Here is a 20,045-nt window from a genome sequence, read left to right as displayed (position 1 = left end):
CCTACGTGGATTCAGTCCCTGCGGCACAACCAGGAGATTGGACGTGGGTGAACAGCTAAGGTCTGGCTATCTCGGCCCCCTGATTCCTTCCTGCTGGGTCTCTGAGGAGAGGCTGCATGTCACTTCTGAGTGGTCACAGTTCCTGTTAGGCTTTGCCGTTCATACAGCTGCCTTCTTGAGCCGGGTGATTACTCCCCCCCCCCCCCAAACACACACACAACGTTGTCTGCATCAGGCCTGGGACAGACGTGGCACCCTGCTGTTGGTAGGCCCTGGGAGCTGCACATCCATTTAATTGCCCAAGCCCTGCCCATACTTCTTTGTTAAACTCTTTAACAATCTAGTTTGAATATTCTGTCTCTTTCCTCATACCCTGAATGGTAGAGGCTGCTCCTTGTATTTTTCTTCTGACAGTTGCTGTTCCTTTCTAACTAGCTCCTTTATCCCCAGCATGGGTATTCCGTCAGCTTCGTTTCCTTTCCTTCTCTGAGACTGTATCTCATTTTTTTTTCTTAAAATCCTTCGTGAGCTCCAGGATCCACAGAATAAAGGTCAAACTCTAGCCGACCGTCTCTTGCATCCCCCATTCCAGGATCCTAGGCATCAGGGACCCTGCTCAACACCACGCTTTCCCATAGAAGTGCATTTCTTGCACTGATAATACTGGTTCTCCAAGCAACTAGTTGTGTGATGTCAGGTCATGAGCCAACCTTCCCAAAAGCTTTCATGTCTTCATCAGTTCAATGAGAAGAATAGCAGCATGTAATTCTTAGCATTTCTCTGTTGATTCATTCAATTCTTCTAAGAGTTTGTAGGGTGTAAAAAGGTTTCAGNTGTCGTCCCCCCCCCGCCCCGCCCCCATCAGAATTTATCTTTGGCCGTACCTGTGTGTCCAGACCAGTGGTTTTTCCCAGGACCTACTTCGATAAGGCCTCTGTGGACACTTTGATTTCTGCTGGAAAACAGATTTTTGTCCCTTTCTCTCTCTCTTAATTGATAGACTTTGTTTTTTAGAGTGCTTGGAGGTTTACAGAAAAATTGAGCAGAGAGCACAGAGCACTCTCATAAACTCCCTTCATTCCCCACCCGCTGCCCCACCCTGTAGTTTCCTGTTATTAGCATATTGCACTGATGGGTACATTTGTTACAATTGATGAACCGGTATTGATCTGTTATTAATAAAAGTGCATAGTTTTACATTAAGGTTCACTCTTGTGCAGTTCTGTGGTTTTGACAAATGCATCATGTTACATATCTACAATTCAAATACCTTATGGCATAGTTTCACTGCCCCCAAAATCCCCAGGGCTCCATCTCTTCACCTGTTCACCACCCTCTCTCCCCTCACTCCCCATCTCCCTAAACCACTGGAAACCAGTGATCATTTTACTGTCGATAGTTTTAGGCTTTCTTTACTTCATCTTGCTATTTGTGTTCACACCTTACTCTTTCTACATGCTCCTAACATACCACTTCACAGTCAGTAGTTACACAAATGTGTGTTTCAGGAATGAATTATTTTAATTTTTTTCGATATTAATTTATTTCTAAGAGAGAAAGAGAGAGCGCACAAGCAGGGGAGGGACAGAGAGAGGGGAAGTCACAGAATCCAAACCAGGCTTTAGGTTCTGAGCTGTCAGCACAGAGCCCGACATGGGGCTTGAACCCACGAACTGTGAGATCATGACCTGAGCTGAAGTCGAACGCTTAACCGACTGAGCCCCCCAGGGGCCCCAGGAATGAATTATTAGGCCCATTTATCCCTAGAATCAAGGCCTGGGTTGAAATTTCATGCACTCCTTCCTGATAAAGTAGGCACTTGGCTTTTGCACAGGCTGTTTGAGCCAAAGGGGCATGGGATTCTGTGTGAGTGAACTTGGATTCCAGTGTTCTAGTCTGCATATGCACAGAGCGCTTTAACCCATAGCACGTGGATTTGAGTCCTAACAAGTAACAAATGCAAAACAAACAAAAACAAAAACGCAATAAAACACAAAACGATCACATAAATCCAGACCAAAGAGGGCCACAAATTAATTCTTTAAAGCACTGGCTTTTCTTTAGTCTATATTCTACTTTACATTCTGCTTCTGAGCAACACATTTCATATAATAATAATAATAATAATAACAACAACAATAATAACAACAGATAATTTATATATAGTAAGTAATACCCACTTTATATTTCTACAGTGATTTGGATTTGCCTTTGTGTACCTATATAACAAGAACAGTAAAATGGCAGTGGAGCACAGTGGTAGTGTGGCTGTAGTGGCAATATTTGCAATGCCTACCACTTAGGGAGTGTTTTCTAAGGGTCTGCCCTTCCCGATAGTTAATTCTCACACTAGCACGATGAGGTAGACGTTATTGTACTTTATACCTGTATAAATATATCCGTACTTTATAGATGCATCTGCAGGCCTGTTTAGAGAGCTAAAGGTGAAGATGCTGAGCATTACTTGAGGTCCACTCAGCTCAGGGAGTTGAGGCCCAGACATAGATCAAGTCCCCTGCCTAAGACCAGTATTTAGTAGCAGAGATGCAAATGCAGGTCTGGTTTCCACAGTCCCTGGGTCTCTCCCTAAACTGTGAATGGCTCTGCCCACTGCTGTCAGGGCTGGTTTCCATCCAAGATAGCAACCTTTCCATATTTCCCTCCCGGAGTCCAGCTAAATACGTGCCAGTTTCTTCTTTTACCCAGATCCTGGCACTTCCTGCTTTCTGATGTGGCAAGTGGATCCTCTTGGTAGATCTCCCCGACTCTGCCTCTTTTTCTCCCATCCCCCCAACCTTCTGACACAGCGATCCTTTGTGACCCCTGGTAATCTCCTTCCTCTGCTGTGCTGCCCAGAATCTGAGGGATCCCTGTGACTCTGCTTTAGGCCCTTTGATAACCACATCTTTTCTTGCTTCTGAAAAGCCCATTTTGGCCCATGGTGGTCCCTGTTTCAAGGGGTAGAATTCCTTCTGCTATATTTGACCATTGTAAGTCGTGCTGTCAAAGGGCATTAAATAACATTGAAATAACATTTTTTCCCCTTTCTTTTTCTAACCTGTTTGAGTAGTTTAAGGCAGATGTCTCAGTGTACTGCTGTTCTGAATTGGGCACCTGCCCGACACTTGGTAACTTCATTTTAACAAAGGTGGCGCATCCGAGCCCGTCCTTTAGAATCCTTTCGAAGGCAGCAGAACATAGCCAAAACGTTGTGAAGTTTTCATAGTATTCGTTTCTAGGTTCGCTGTCTATTTTTGGTAAGTGATGCTGGCTTAGAATTTATAGAAGTAAGACAGTGTTTACTTTTAGAATACATTTATGTAAGGATAATATTAAGTAAATGACAGCACAATTTCTACCAGGTTATGTCAAATGTCCTGAAAATGGTATGTGGGTGTCTGAGGTTTGGACTTCGTAGGCCCAGCTGACCTCCCTGCTTGCAAACGGAATGGCTCTGTCGCTCCTCCTGTCCCCCTTCCCTCCAACCTGTTTCTAACCTGGTTATCCACTTGGGCTTACTTGTGTCTGGAATGCTGCTTCAGCTTGAGAGACTGTTATCAGGGAGCTAGGATTAAGATGCCATCCACCGTTCATCTCCCTCTCCATTCACACCCAGGGCACGCTGCACAACTTGTCTGGCCCTTTGATAACCGCATCTTTAGGATGGTTAACATGGCTCTGGGGAGGGAAGAATGCACAGAGCTGGCTTTGATGTTCTCGTTCCCAAGACTTGAGTGGCCACCTTGCCCTGGTTAATACTGTTCGTGGCTACTGTTCCTTCTGTGTTCCTGCCTTTCCCTGCCTTGGGTTCTGTCCCTCTAGGGCCAAACTGAACATAATAAAGAAGGCGAAAATAGGGCTTCACATTTGTTATGAATTCTGCTTAGTGGGCTCTGTTTTGAAGGGAGTGCTCCAGGTTAACCTCCATCCAGCACATGTGGGCACATGATTGTTTGGGTGATGAGAGAAAGAATCTTAATGAGACTCCTCTGTGGCACTCCAGAGGTTCAGAGTAGACGACATCCTGAAACTATGCTGTTTCCATACAGTGTCAGAGCCAAGAAACCGTGTTGAGCTTCAGTATGTCTCTTTTCTCCCGGACTTTCTCTCTCTCTCTGTCTCATGTTTGTCATGAGGGTCCTGGAAACAGATCCATACCTTGGGCAGGGATCGTGGGTTTTGGGGCAGGTTTGAGACCTTGCTGTAAGGGACCAACTGGATTGTTATATCCTTATGGAGGTTTATTTCCAGAGGAAGAATGACCTGGAGGGGCCACGAGAACTTGCCCTCTGTGAGCAACGGGGGAGTTTAAAAGGAAGAGTCTTGGCTGAGCTTGGCTGCTGGCAGCAGGAGCTGAGAACAGTTGCTGAGGGTTGACTGGACACTGGCATCTCTGGCATTCCCTTTATGGCAAATTTGTTATATTTTGATTAATAAAGTGCTAGTTCAGTTCTTCCTGAGTATTCGTGAGTGGGCAGTTCGACAGTGCCCGGTTCTAATAAAGATGGTAGCTCACATGTATTAAAGCATTAAAGAGTCCTGTCCAGAGTTCAGCTCTTTACAGTGGTGTCCCCATAACCCTAACCAGTACCCTAAGAGAAGGTTGTCATTGTCCCCTTTGAGGCGACTAAAGCCCAGAGAAGTGAAGTCACTTGTCTAGTCATCTGTGTGTCTCACCCAATCCTGCTAGGATGGGAACCTTGGTCCCTTGGACCCTATTCAGTACCTTCTCCTGGATACTGTGTTGGGTCAACTGGACTGCCTTAGAAAGCCCTTTCTCTCTCTTCTTTAAATGATGTCGCCTTGGGGAAGAAAAACAAGTTTTCATCCATGTAGTCTATCCTCACGTGTTGTTATGAGTGGGAGTGTTTTTCGGGAGTTAACTCTAATTGCCCAGGTGGGAATTTATTTTGAACAACCACCTGTGCCTTCCTCTGGACTTTAGAAGGATCTTGAGTCCCCACTGAGGGTCAGAGTCTGCTTTGCGATTTGGATGCAGGTAACAGAATATTTGATTTTGGAAGACATCCTTCATTTTACATCCTCCCTTTCTCTTCTGGGGATTATAGTTTTTATTCTGAGCTGCTGGAATGTCGGCGGAGTATAGAGCAGATGTGTCTTAAGCACTGACTTTATTCACTGGGAAGGAGTCCACAGAGGGCTCTGGTTTCTCTGGGAGGTGTATTCTCATTACCTCAGATAGACAGAGGTGGTGATTTAAGTTCTCTTGACTTGAAGACTAGCCGAGAAAAAGCTAAAATGGGAACCCACATCTCCAGTAGGCTTGAGTTCAAGATTCTGTTCCTTAATTCTGTTCTAGTTTGAATCTATCCATTCTTTTTTTTTTTTTTAAGTTTATTTATTTTGAGGGAGAGAGAGTACGTACACAGCGGAGGGGTAGAGAGAGAGGGAGAGAGAGAGAGTCCAAAGCAGACCCCGTGTTGTCAGTGCAGAGCCTGACACAGGGCTCGAACTCACAAACCGTGAGATCATGATCTGAGCCGAAATCAAGAGTGGACGCTTAACCGACTAAGCCACCCAGGCTCCCCTGGGTCAGCCATTCTCAACAACACCCCTTGTTACATAGCTTATTTTCTCTTCCCTTGCTCCTTCTTCCTTCCTCCCCACCCCCTTTCTTTTTCTCTCTGTCTCTCTTCCCTCCCCTTTTCTGACAAACTCTAAATATTTTATGGTTGATTTTTCTTTTTTTTTTCTTTCTCGTTTGTACGATTTTATTTGTAAGTAATCGCCACATCTAGGGTGGGGCCTGAAATCACAAGCCCCCAAATCAAGGCTCATGGGCTCTATCCACTGAGTATGGTTGATTTTTCTAATCATTAGCATACAGTAGCGAAGGAAAAAAATGGTCTTTGCCAAACATGAAGGGCTGGTGCTACGCTGGGTTGTATGTGAGATCCCTTTATAAGCTGCATGAACACACTCAGGTTGTAAGGGGCAGGTTTCATGTGCTACTTTTATAAGTAATGGCTTAAATTTTTGGATTCCTGAAGTTACCTGCCGCAGAGATCTGGTCAGCAGTTTTAGCACTGGAAGTCAGATTCAGTAAAAGGCGAAGATTTATTCGATCTGAAGAGAAACCAGAGTATGGAACAGTCAGATTCAGTATCAAACAAGAAGGAGAGCTCTTTTAGAAAGAGCCACTTGTCATACGGTTTCAGAGTAAGTGGTTCAGTGGCCTCAGGTGGAAATCTGTCCAGTGTCCAGAGGTAGGAGACCTGCATCTGCTTCCAACTGTAACTAATAAACTTTGTCACTTGGAGAAAGTCACTTGCCTTTGTGTATATCTCCCCATTTGGAAAATGGGAGCAATCCCTTTCCAACATACTTCTTAATTTAAGGCTTTTAAAAATATTTAATTTAATTAATTTATTTTTTAATGTTTGTTTTTGAGAGAGAGACAGAGACAGAGTTTGCGCAGGGGAGGGACAGAGAGAGAAGGAGACAGAGTCTGAAGAAGGCTCCAGGCTCTAAGCTGTCAGCACAGAGCCCGACATGGGGCTTGAATTCATGAACTGTGAGATCATGACCTGAGTTAAGTTGGACGCTTAACTGACTGAGCCACCCGGGCGCCCCTAGGCTTTTAAAAGTATTTAAAAATGCTATAAATAATATGAATGGAATCAATATAACTAATATTTAGAGGTGTTTACGATATGCTGGCTATCTGATACGTGCATGTGCACACACATACTTTTCCCCCCTCATTTATTCCTGGCAGCCATGCTGTGAGATGAGCTAGGTATTGCTACCCACAGTGAGCTAATAAAAACTGAAGTTCTGAGGGGTTAGGTCCTAACTCAAGATCATGCACCTCATTAAGTGGCCCACCTGATTCTCCTAGCAATGGGAGAAGCCAGCCAGACCCAGGCTGGCCTACTATTACGCCTTGCACCCCACTGGCCTTCAAGAGCTCACCATACCCAGCCGTTGGCAGTGGGGCAGGGCCCAAGGCATTTGGAGTGCTCGGTTATTTTAGGCTCTGAATAGTTTTATTTTGGGTTCCATATACCCTCCAGATTATCTCAGTGTACTCTAGAACTACCATCATTCTTTGTGTGTATCATTACGTGAGAAACATCGGTGGATGTCCACACTACACCATTTTACCTCTTCTGGCCTCAGCTTGACATCATTAACCTGTGGGAGCAGAGAATGAAGAGTCCCGCAGGGCCACACTTACCAGTCCTTTCTAACATCGTCGAGGAAGACTTTTCATCACAGATGTTAGATTTGTTGGTCTTGGTGGTTTTCAGCCCTGGCTTGTGTTAATCTGTAGGGCTGGGTTGTGAACTCACAGAAGGCATGCTTTGTAAGCAGTGAAGTTTGATGTTTTTTTTTAATTGTTTTAGTTTTTTTTTTATTTATTTTTGAGAGTCAGAGAGAGACAGCACGAGCAGGGGAGGGTCAGAGAGAGAGGGAGATACAGAATCTGAAGACAGGCTCCAGGCTCTGAGCTAGCTGTCAGCACAGAGCCCGACGCGGGGCTTGAACCCACGAACTGTGAGATCATGACCTGAGCCGAAGTCAGACGCTTAACCAACTGAGCCACTCAGGCGCCCCCTGAAGTTTGGTTTTATATGACCTGGGGGTGGTCAATAGTGATGCCGTTCTTTACCGCCAAACCCAAGACTTTGTGCCTTTCAAGCTTTCCTGTGTGTGATGACAGTTTCCCTAAGCTACCCTTTGTAGCAGATCCCACATGCATGGAAAGAGTTAAATTAGCGAAGTAGGTTTATGAAACACGTTAATAAAAGGTAGGGGACAAGCTGAGGATCCCCAGGCTCAGCATTTGTTTGAGCTCTTGAATTGAGGTTTGGATATTTCTGCTCTGCATGATGAAAGCAAAAATATTAGTATGAAAGCAGTCCAGAGAGCAAGAGTCTTGTTAGTCTTATCTCTGAAACCTACACCAGGCCTGTAATTCATCTCTGTGCTCTATCTATTTAGATTCTGAATTCTTGAGCCAGAGAAGGTTTATTTAATGAGCATTTGAAGAGTTTCCAATGATGCCATCTCAATGATGTTAATTCCACTTGCATCACCTCTTACTATCCCCCTGAGGTACCATGGGGTTGAGATAACATACCCCTTTGCTGACATTTGATGCTTGTTGAAGGAAGTAATGGTCATGCCTGTCCTTCCCTAGGGTGGATGTTCCCTGGACAGGAGGATGGTAGTATTTCATAGCTGGGCTCAGTACGGGTGGTAGCTGGCCCTTTTCCAAACAGCAACTTACTTTGATTCTTTGCTAGGAAGATAAAGAATATCAGAAGCAGTGGGCTAGCTATTAGAGAAAAACCTTATAGTTACCAAGACTATTTTTTTTTAAAAATATTTTATTTATTTCTAGGAGAGAGAGAGACAGCGTGAGCAGGGGAGGGTCAGAGAGAGAGGGAGTCACAGACTGAAACAGGCTCCAGGCTCTGAGCTGGCAGTCAGCACAGAGCCCGACGCGGGGCTCGAACCCACGAACCGCGAGATCATGACCTAAGCGAAAGTCGGACGCTTAACCGACTAAGCCACCCAGGCGCCCCAGCAAGACTATTTTTTTAAATGTGTATTTGTTTTTAATATAGAGAGAGCTGGGGAGGGGCAGAGAGAGCAGGAGAAGAGAATCCCAAGTAGGCTCCATGCTGTTAGCACAGAGCCCATCAAGGGGCTTGAACTCACGAACCATTAGATTGTGACCTGAGCCAAGGTCAGACTCTTAACTGACTGAGCCATCCAGGCGTCTCGTTATTATGAAGCTTCTGCTGCCTTCCCAGACATACAAAACTGTGCCCGGAACACACAGAACAGTGGTTTCTGGTGCTCATCTCTGACTTGGTGTTGGGCTGGCTGATGCCTGTGTGAGAGCCATTTCTGGAGTTTATAAAATACAGATTTGGTGGCTTGCAGCAGGGCCTGGGAATATATTTTTCTAATATGCACCCTAGTTTGGGAAGCGCAGCCCTGGGACCGCCTCATATAATTTTGCAATTACTGTAAACATGATAGTCCAATTTTCTGGTCACATCACACAGTTTTCTGACTCAGATGGTTTTTCCATCATATTGCCATGATATGACCTCCTGTGTCCCACCCTCACCCATTCATTTTACCAATATTTAACAGCTCTCTAGGATGGGCTCCAGGAACAAAGGTGGAAAGATAGAAAAACACGTGGTTCCAAGACTGGAGAGTCTCTGGTATGGTTGGGAGAGAGTTGAACAGTCAAGCAGCTACTGTACAAAAACAGAGCTATTTGAACTAAATTCCAAGAAGAGCAGGTGGAATTTGCTAGCAAGTCAGGTAATGCATTCTACAGGAGAAACCCTTTGACTGGAGGCTTGACAGAGGAGAGGGTGGTCATCAGAAACCACCTGAACATACGGAAAGGCAGAGGGAACTTCTTGGCAAAAGCCTAGCGGCCAGAGAGCCTGCGACAAGAACTACATGCCTCCTGGTTTGCCATGGTGTGAAACACGAGGCCATTCATGATAGAAATGAGGGTGGGCTTGTTGACTAACCGCCAAATCAGGAGGGGCTTGTGGGTCACGTGTGGTGGGAATTTGTATTTGATGTCATTAGCATATTTTCCCCGCATATGTGGGTCCTTTTCTAAGGGCCTCACTGATCCAGATCTCTTTCAGATCCTCTCCCCTGACAGCCTGGCATGATGAAATTTCTTACTCTCCTGTAATACCTTGGAAGTGGCACTTTGCTCTATCCCATGTGGAGCCCTAGCCTCAATTTTCATTTTCTGGGCCTTGTCACCCATTTTTTTTCCTGAAGCTAGAAATCAGCTTCTTTGGGGGGCTTCCTTTCTCATAGAATGTGGGTTTTTTTTTTTTTTTTTTTTTAATGTTGTATTTACTTCTGAGAGAGAGAGAGACAGCATGAGCAGGGGAGGGTCAGAGAGAGAGGGAGATACAGAGTCCAAAGCAGGCTCCAGGCTATGAGATAGCTGTCTGCACAGAGCCCGATGCGGGGCTCGAACCCATGAATCGCAGGATCATGACCTAAGCCGAAGTCAGATGCTTAACTGACTGAGCCACCCAGGCGCCCCAACATGAGTCCTTTTTGAAAGCCAGTGCCAGCTTCATCTCTGACACTTTCCTCCTTGATCCCTAAGCTCCCTATCTTGGCACTGATCTTTTTCAGATTTTCAAAGGAAACCTATTTTGACCACAGGGCTTCTGCACATGCTGTTCCATCGGCCTGCAGTTCTCCATCCTCACCTCATCTAGGTGATCTTCCTCACAAGGGCCTCTTTCGCCTCTGTTGAAACAAGCCCACTCTTCTATGTTTTGTGACACTTAATACAATTTTATATTGTTTTATTTGTTTTGTTGACTTTCTTTCTCCTTTATTGCCAGATATTCCCTTTAGATTTTATAAAAGCAACAGCATGGTGTGGCTCAACAATTGCACCCTCCTTATGTATTTAGTTATTCATATTAGATAATTACTTGATGGATGAGTAGATGGATGGATGGGTATGTGGATGGATGGATGGATGGGTGTATAGATGGATGGATAGATGCGTGGGTGGATGGATAGATGGGTGGAGAGATGGATGGATGAATAATGGATGGATGGATGGATGGATGGATGGAATTGAAGTCTGTAAGTTGAATTCTTAAAAAATGCAATGTACCATTCTTCTTTCAAACTGTGGTCCCACTTAGCCAGGCTCCTGAGATTTCTCTTCTCGCCCTGGAACCCATCGAAGCTGCATCCACCCCTCATACCACAGTCTAAGCTCCATTCATTCATTTAATGAAATTTGTGATTTCAAAGGCTGACACTGATTTGCCCCTCTCTTGACATGTATAAGATATATGCTTGTGTTTTTTTTTTTAATTAGCTTGGAGTGTATTTGCATTGTTTATAATTTGATCACTTATCCAAACTTCATCTAAGTTACAGTTTTTAAAAAGACTTTGATTACAAGAAAAACAATTTTTTTCATAGCAAAGGCAACAGAACCATTTCAGAAAATGTGAGAGTTTCATGAAGCAAATAAGAATCCTGCATAACTTCTCCACCCTGGGTTAAATACTATAGAATACTATAGGAATTTTGTCTTTTTTCCATTCACTGCATTTCCTATACATTCCACAACCTTGGGTGCCTGTGTGTACACATGTATAAGTATCCTGAATTGTAACATAATATGACCCTCGTGTCATGATAAAGACTTTTAAAGGCTGTTTCATTGTATGCATGATCCTAAATTCGGTTTTTGAGAATCATTGTTGAGTGCCAACAGAGTGCCAGGCACTGACGTCTACGTTATATACCACTTTAAAATTTACTGCTTAGTGAACCAGAAAAGATAATAAAAGAGTGTCTTCCCTCAAGCAGCTATGTTTCTGAGTGACTGTGGCAGGTTGCAGAAGCAAGAGGTGAAACTCTAGAGTTTAAATTAGAGGTAAACATGAAAGACTTGATCTCTAACAAATATACCCAGTTCATACATGAGTGCACTGAGCACACAGATATCTTAAGTAAATGTGTTCCTCTTAGACATCTAGAATAGTGAATTGGGTTGGCAGATGTGACCTTCTCTGAATTCCTAGCTGTGAGTCTAACTTAACGTTTTCCTTATTTTCTAGAGTGACCGTCTTCTTATCAAGGGTGGCAGAATCGTCAACGATGATCAGTCCTTTTATGCTGACATTTACATGGAAGATGGATTAATAAAGTACGTATGCAGAGCCTTATCTTTATCTTTTTGTACTTCCTCTCTTCATTAGAGGCTCAGAAAGAACTTTTCTTCTTTTTTGCTTACTAGATCTTTGATTCTTTATGTTTCATTTCTTCTTCTCCTTAAAAATGAGTCTTTAAAAATTTTTTTTTAATGTTTGTTTATTTTGAGAGAGAGAGAAAGAGAGAGCAAGCAGGGGAGGGGAAGAGAGAGAGAGGAAGAGAGAGAATCCCAAATAGGATCTATGCCTTCAGTGCAGAGTCCGACACAGGGCTTGATCCCATGAGCCGTGAGATCATGACCTGAGCTGAAATCAAGAGTTAGACACTTAACTGACTGAACCACACAGACACCCCTAAAAATGAGTCTTTATTTTAACCCTTTGTTCTAGATGCACATAATCCCTTGAAATGCGAGCTGGCTTAGTTTATTTGAATTCCATGAATGAAGTGAAAAATCTGAATTCAGTCAGCCAAAGATGCTGCAGGCCCCTTTGGGCAAATGGCATTGACAGGCGCTCTGTGCACCTTGGAGACGTGGAAGATGTGACATTGTCCTTAAGTTCAGTGGAAAAATGTGCACAGGATTATAGCCCCCTAAAACTATAAGACCATGTATAACTGGTATCAAAGTTCAAATGAGGATAAAGGGTATAAAAGTGCACCCAGAGGAGAAATCTCTTCAGAGGAAGGTTTGGGGCTGGAGAGGCATTTAAACTGAGCTTTGACTCAGGTAGAGCTTAGGTGGGTGGAGCACGGATAGGACATACATCTCAGATAAGATTTCAAATAGACACTTAAGGATATGTACTTACCTTACTGGAATGATTTGTTCATGGGTGCCTGTAAGCAGCGCAGCCGTAACCTTTTAATGCAAGTTTGCGATACAGTGACCTTCATTTATTTATTTATTATTATTATTATTATTAAAAAAATTTTTTTTTAATGTTTTATTTATTTCTGAGAGAGAGAAAGAGACAGCTTGAGCAGGGGAGGGGGAGAGAGAGGGAGGCACAGAATCAGAAACAGGCTCCAGGCTCTGAGCTAGCTGTCAGCACAGAGCCTGACACGGGGCTCAAACCCACAAACCGTGAGATCATGACCTGAGCCGGAGCTGGATGCTCAACCGACTGAGCCACCCAGGTGCCCCCCGATACAGTGACCTTTAAAAGAGGGTTTGGGGGCACCTGGGTGGCTCAGTTGATTAAGCATCTCACTCCAGCTCAGGTCATGAGCTCACGGTTTGTGGGTTCAAAGCCCGCATTGGACCGTCTGCTGTCAGTACAGAGCCCGCTTCGGATCCTCTGTCCTCCACATCCTCTCTGCCCCTCTGTCACTAGTTCTCTCTCTCTCAAAATAAATAAGTAAACCCAAGGAAAAAAAATAAAATCAGGTTTGGCCTACACATAGGTCCTTATCACATAAGGCAAGGTATGCCCCCATGCTGACAAGATATTGTCTAAGACTGGTGTGTACAGTCCATCCTATTCGCCATCCCTGGCCTTGCTCAGTTTTATTTTTACATTATTTGGCTAGTTTAAGATTCTGGTTATAGTGGATCCCTTCCTTATCCTTGAAAACGTGGCTTAGGCATAACTTTCTGTAGGTGGGTGTTCCTTATCAGTCCTGAAATCTAGGCTTGTTTCCCTTCTTGAGCCTCAATACAACTCATGCTTTTATCAGTCACAGCAATTCTGGCACCTTTCGGAGCCCTGAAAGGGAAGGACCCTGTCTTGTTCATCTCTGTATCAGAACACTTAACCCAGTACTCAGCATGTAGATACTTTTATAAGACCTACCTTTTATTGAGTACATAGTATGTGCCAGGCACTGTGTGAAATGGTTTACAGGTTTACATGCCTTACTTCGTTTAGTCTGCCAGGAATCCCACAAAGTAATACTGTTACTACCTTTTTCTCAGATGAAGAAAAACAGGGACACAGGGAATAAGTAACCTGCTAATGATTAACATGTTAATCAAATACGTTGAATGAATGAGTGACTGAATAAACAAATGCATGAAGGAAGATATTCTTGTTTAGTTGCCTTACTAACATAAACACTTTTTCATATTAGAAATAAGGTAAATGGAAATAGTAGGCAAGCTAACCAATGTGAAATAATAATTTCTTCAAAATAGAAGCCACAAGTGATTTTATGTTTTTCTCCTACTAAAAAAGTTAAATTTTTTTTTCCATTCTATTTATTTTAGAAAGAAAGAGAGGACATGGAGCCGGGGAGGGACACAGGGAAAGAAAGATAGAGAGAGAAAGCGAGAGAGAATTTTAAGCAGACACTATGCTCAGGGTGGAGCCCAGTGTGGGGCTTGATCCCACGACCCTGGGATCTTGACCTGAGCCAAATCAATAGTCAGTTGCTCAACCAGCTGAGACACTCAGGCACTGCTTACTAAAAAATTGTTGTATATAGTTGGCTCTCTTTGGAGATAGCCAGTTCCTTCATTTAGAGATTTTCAGAGATGGAAAAAAAATGTAGTACCTAATGTTGCTTCTTCCTTTCAGAGTTCATGACGGGCATCACTAATTGATCACAGAACTTTTCACAGGTGAGCCTTAAATACAGGCTCAGAATCCATCTTCACACAGTGAATCAGGCATCTACTACTGGAATTGAATATGTAAAACCTTTTGCCATCTCTTTTAGAATAGCCCAGAAGGCTCCTTGCCAAGGATGTTCTAGAAGCAATATAAGCATCAGCTGTGTGTGTTGAGGGTAGAGAGAAGGGTGGATTAACATGATCTTCATACAATCCTGGATTTTTTTAGATCTTCAAAAACATCCTGAAATCACAGAGCATAAAAGCAGAAGTAATTCCCTCTGGTTGTTACATAGCTGTTTGCCTATCTGTGAGTATTTCCGGAGTGCCTACTATGTGCAAGGCAGTTGTCTAAGGCACAGGACATGTGCTATGTCACATGCTATGATGGATATCATTGAGATCCACCTCTTCCCCCAGGAACTTTACATTCTTTTAGGGGAACTGAGAGAGATACCTGTGTTTATGCAAAAGTCATAACATTACCAGATAATATCAGTAACAAGTATTAAATAATAGAATAGATGAGATTCAAGGGAAGGGCTGTATGGGATTAGTATGGTTATTGATTATAATAGCTGATGCTTATTGACTTCTGTGCCTAGGAGTCTGCTGTGGGCTTAACACATATCAACACTTAATCTACATGACAAAACATTGGAGGAAGTGTTTTTAGTACATCTTACAGATGAAGGAATTAAGACATGGTGCGTTTAAGCAACTTGGCCAAGGTCATAAAGCTAGTAACTAACAGAGCCAGGATTGTGAATCCAGACAGTCTATATCCAGGGCACATCTACACTCTTCATTACTAGACCTGGATGTCAGTAGTGATTTTGACTAAGGAGGGGAGATAGAAGCCAAGCGTTGGAGGATTAATGTGACCTTGAGTGGCTCAGTGGAGAAAAGGGGGAAGGCATTTCTGTTTCAGACACAGTATTGTAAGTGTTGAGAACTGGTGGAAACATGAATATACACATGCATGAATATACACATGAAGACAGCTAACTCTTCATGCCTTTTGCTCTCAATTTGCCGCAGAGGGAAATCGGGGACGGAGGAAAATGGGAACACAAAGGCCAGTATCTGGACTATAATGGAGTTACAATCAGAGGCTACATTTTTTCCACAGTGTGTTTTGAATTGTGGTGTCTCTGGAATGGCCCAATGGGGATGTGGTGAAGTTGTACTCTTAGCGATGTTAGGAATACTTTATTTAGTTGCAGAACTTAGATTTTGGCAAGCCAGTGGTAGACTTCTTCCTATCCCGAGAGAGTGTCTGACTTGGCTGACTGTGCACAAAAGAGGAATGTATTCATGCCACTGGTAGTGAGGTACCTGTCTCCCCAAGGTAGGACGTGCGTAGTAATAAAGTCAGGGCTTGTGACTCTTAAGTCCACCTAGAATTAACTGGCCATTTAAAAAAATTTTTAATGTTTATGTATTTTTGAGAGAGGGAGAGAGAGACAGAGTATGAGCAGGGGAGGGGCAGAGAGAGAGGGAGACACAGAATCTGAAGCAGCCTCTCAGCTCTGAGCTGTCAGCACAGGGTCCGATGNATAGTTACGCTCACATACCTATTCTTTAAAGGATTCGTGACCTCCTTCAATCTCTCCTACAAGTTCCTTATTTTACACTCTCAATCCTTTTCCGAACGTTTCCAAAGTTACTCTTCATGCTTCACTACAATAAAGAATATAATTAAAGGGATAATAAAAATAAAAACACCTCTATTTTTAAAAAAAAATATTTATGGGATGCCTGGGTGACTCAGCTGGTTGGGCATCTGATTTCAGCTCAGGTCATGATCCCACCATTTGTGGGTTCGAGCCCTGCATTGGGCTACGTGCTGACAGCTCAGACCTGGAGCCTGCTTCAGATTCTGTGTCTCCTTCTCTCTCTCTCTGCCCCTCCCCTGCTCATGCTCTCTCTTTCTCAAAAATAAATGAATAAACATTAAGAAAATTTTAAAAAATAAAAATAAAGAATATTTATTACACATTTCATATTGGAGACCCTGCCAAGCCCTGGAGTTGCAGTACGAAGCCAAGCAGCCTGGCTCCACCAAGCAGCAGATGAGCTTGTTTTGAGTCTGTAAAAGTCGTTTTCTGGGTATACACCTATCTTTCTTTGTTTCTAGACTGGGAAACCCGTGAATCACTTGCACAGGCCACTGTGATAAATATAAGTAACAGTGTCTCAAATCCTCACAGGACTGTTTGTCTTCAGAGTTGCTTCTTTGAGATTGTCAGTTGCTTTGCTATTTCACCAGGCAAATTGGAGACAATCTGATTGTCCCTGGAGGAGTGAAGACCATCGAGGCCAATGGGAAGATGGTGATCCCAGGAGGCATCGATGTCCACACTCACTTCCAGATGCCGTACAAGGGAATGACCACAGTGGATGACTTCTTCCAGGGGACAAAGGCTGCCTTAGCGGGCGGCACCACCATGATCAGTAAGCCACTGGTCCCAACCAGCAACTGTTTAACTAATGTGCTTAACCCCTGTGCTCTTTGGCCAAAGCTCCTACACATCTCTCAATTCAGAGCATTGGCTGTCTGCCTGATTGGACCTGAAGAAGGCAGATGGTAGTGAGGACGTGGGCAGGTCACTGAAATTGCACAGAGAAGACGTGCAAGGCTCCTGGCTCCTGGCCATGAAGGCAGCTGCCCTCTCTGGTCTGCCTCAGAGCGGGGGCTGGGCGTGCAGGTGTGGGAGGGGGTGCATCGGCAGTTCTCTCTGGGCCAGACCTCCGGAAAAGTGGACCTAAGAAGTGTGGAGATGGGGACAGTGTCATTTCAGAACGTCCCAGTTGGACCCGAGGCAGGAGGGGGCAGAGGGTGCAGGCAGAGCCGTGTGAATGGGGCTAAGCACCCCTGAGAGGGAAGGGTAACAGAGACTTGCAGTTCTGGGGAAACCAGGGGGTTTACTGCTGTCTGCTCTGTGCTGGGCTTTGACCAATTCATATGTTAAGATTAGGCAAGCTGTGAGGGTGGTTTCCTTTGTTGTTTGTTCCTCTTTTGTCTTTGTCTTTTTTTTTTTTTTTTTTTTCTGGGAAGGATTGCACTTCCAGAGAAACCTAGGGTGTTGCATTCCACTGGGTGACTGAACACATAGTCTTCCAGGGCAGTCCTTCCTGTCCCAAAGGAGTCCTAGTGAATTGGGTCCCATCCCAGCCTCGGCCCTAAACTTGCTCAGCAAGAGTACTGTTTATTTTAACACCGTATGCGTCCATCCAAGAACACAGAACAACGTGAGCTGTAGAGTTTATTCATTGTCTTTTGCCTCCTTTTGATGGGAGCACTAGCCGGGTTGAGCTTCTTCAAGTTGGGTGTGGAAACCCAGGAAAATTGCCTCGAGGCCATAAAAGGTGCACTTCAGGGAGACCAAGGCTTTTCTCCAGCCCAAGGGGGGAGGCCAGCTGAGTTGTCTGCAGCCGCCTCCTCACAGAGGCCCTGGTGCACGCCTCAGTCATGCAGCTCCTCGCCATAAGCACCGGGGGCTGCCTGTGGTAGGAGGCTGAGCAGACTAGGGATCTTGGCTTGGCTTTCTGACATTGGGCAAGGCGTTGGACCTGTTCAGTGTCCCGGGAGTGTGTGTTGTGCTCGCTCCTCAATGTTAGGGCGGGAGCAGAGGAAAGGCAGAGCTGCAGGTGGTGAGAGAAAACCATACAAAGAGACACAAAACTGTACGTGTCCTTTGTAGATAATCAAAAAGCCATAGATATGCAGCAGGAAAAAGCAAACCTATAAAGCTCACATTACTGTTAACAGTGTGGCTGTAGTTTTCTTCCTATTTAACAAAAATAGGATCATAATAGACATACTGCGTGTGAGTGGGGTCTTAGTCTACCGTTAAACTAAATAATCATGTCATGAGTGTCTCTCCGTTCATTTAGTTTTATTTCACTGGATCATTTAAAATAGGTGCCTAACCATCCATTTTTTGAAGTATGGTTGTTATTTAGCCGAACTAATCTATTGTTAAAGATTTTGATGGTTTCTAATTTTTTTACTTCTGTAGACATTTAAATAATATTTTCAATGGCAAACATCTATAGCCCCCAGATTTTGCAGACAGCCATGTTTTATTTTCTTAGGAATAAGAATAGGGCCAGGAATAATTCTTGAGTTAAGATATGAAAAATCTCAGGTTTTTGGTGTATATTTCAAAATTGTTCTCCGGAAAGTTGTAGCAATGTGCACTTCCCCTCAACTACCCCAAGGGAGACTTGAGAGTGTCACTTTTATGTGTTCCTCATCAGGTGTGACTGTTCCTATTTTTAAAACTGCTCTCTGCAGTTGCATGCACTGTAGGAGTAGATTTGGGCCTCAGAGAAAACTTTAATTTTTAGAGGGGAGGGAGATGCAATGGGGAGAGAGAGGCAGAGGGGGAGAGAGAGAGAGAGGGAGAGAGAACCTTAAGCAGCCTCTGCACTCAGCATGGAGCCTGACGTGGGGTTTGATCCCACAACCCTGAGATCATGACCTGAGCCGAAATCAAGAGTCACACACTCAACCAACTGAGACACCCAGGCGCTCCAAAGAAAACTTATGCTTGGCAAAATATTTATGTGGAAATAAGATCTGTGGGTGGAGCATCAGGTTCATGTACCTGACACTGGCTGTTTCCTGTAACAGTAAGCACAGGGATGTCACTGTCTCGTTACTTGACACAATTTCAAAGCCCATCCTTCCACCTTGAAAAGGGAGTCTTTCTTTACTAGCAGTGACTTCCTGTGATACTCGCAATAATGGCACATAGTGGGCGCTCACTGACGTTTATTGAGCACTTACTGTGTGCCAGGCATCAGGTGAGATAACTTTTCATGCATTTTCCCATGGAATCATATAACACAGTTAGAAGGCAGGCACTATGACACTCATCCTCCACCGCCCTGAGCACCCATTTCAAGGATAAAAACCTGAGGTTTAGAGAAGCTAGTAGTTTGCCCAAGAGCAACATGGGTAAGTGACAGTTCAGTTATCAGCAGTATGGAAACTGCCTGAACCCACTTTGTAAGGTTAACTCGACACTCAGGAGGTGGAGGCTTTGCAGCCCTAGCTAAGCACGCGGGAGCAGGCCTGTTCAGAGGGGAGCAGCAGTTGGGTCCGTGAGTTACCCATCTGGGGTCTCTGTCATTCAGTTGACCACGTGGTGCCTGAGCCCGAAGCCAGCCTGACCGAGGCCTATGAGAAGTGGCGAGAGTGGGCTGATGGGAAGAGCTGCTGTGACTATGCCTTGCATGTGGACATCACCCACTGGAGCGACAGCGTCAAGCAGGAGGTGCAGAACCTCATCAAGGACAAAGGTGAGCCCTTGTGCTCCCCTCCCCCCTTCTCCTTGCTCGGCGACTGGAACCTTGAACATGAGTGCCAGGTGCAGGGCTCCTGCTGTGTTCCGGGCACCTTGTGTTTATGTGTGCGTCTTACTCCCTACAGGTCCCCACAAAGGGGATTCTTCTCCTTACTTTGCAGATGGAGAGCCTGAGGCTCGGAATAAGTAGCTAAGGCTCACAGATCTAGTAAGCAGTAGCGGTACCCACAGTCTATGCCCTTCACCTCCACATGACACTGCCCGTTTTACAGAGGAAGAAACTGAGGCCAGGAGAGGTCAACATCTTATAGAAGGTCACACAGCTACTAAATAAGAGATCTGGAGGTTTTGACCTTTGTAACTTTCATTCCAAAGATCAAACCACCACTGTTGTAAAACAGTGGCATTCTCAGGAAAAGCTATGACATTTTGGGGGGCGAAGATGTGTTTGTACCTAG

General features: G+C 44.4%; 1 protein-coding gene across 3 annotated transcripts in view; it reads left to right on the top strand.

Moving 5' to 3' along the window:
- Window positions 1–20,045, top strand: part of DPYSL3 (dihydropyrimidinase like 3) — a 111,519-nt gene that overhangs the window by 68,723 nt on the left and 22,751 nt on the right. For all 3 annotated transcript variants that reach the window (XM_077773019.1, XM_077773018.1, XM_077773020.1), the window contains 3 exons: window positions 11,622–11,710; window positions 16,542–16,726; window positions 19,418–19,582. In XM_077773019.1, coding sequence (XP_077629145.1) covers window positions 11,622–11,710; window positions 16,542–16,726; window positions 19,418–19,582 — 439 coding nt within the window. The remainder of the gene's footprint in view (window positions 1–11,621; window positions 11,711–16,541; window positions 16,727–19,417; window positions 19,583–20,045) is intronic.

This window comes from Crocuta crocuta, unplaced genomic scaffold (assembly GCF_008692635.1).
Source record: "Crocuta crocuta isolate KB4526 unplaced genomic scaffold, BGI_CrCroc_1.0 scaffold107, whole genome shotgun sequence".
Taxonomy (NCBI): Eukaryota; Metazoa; Chordata; class Mammalia; order Carnivora; family Hyaenidae; genus Crocuta; species Crocuta crocuta.
This window is presented reverse-complemented; position numbering and strand designations above follow the sequence as displayed.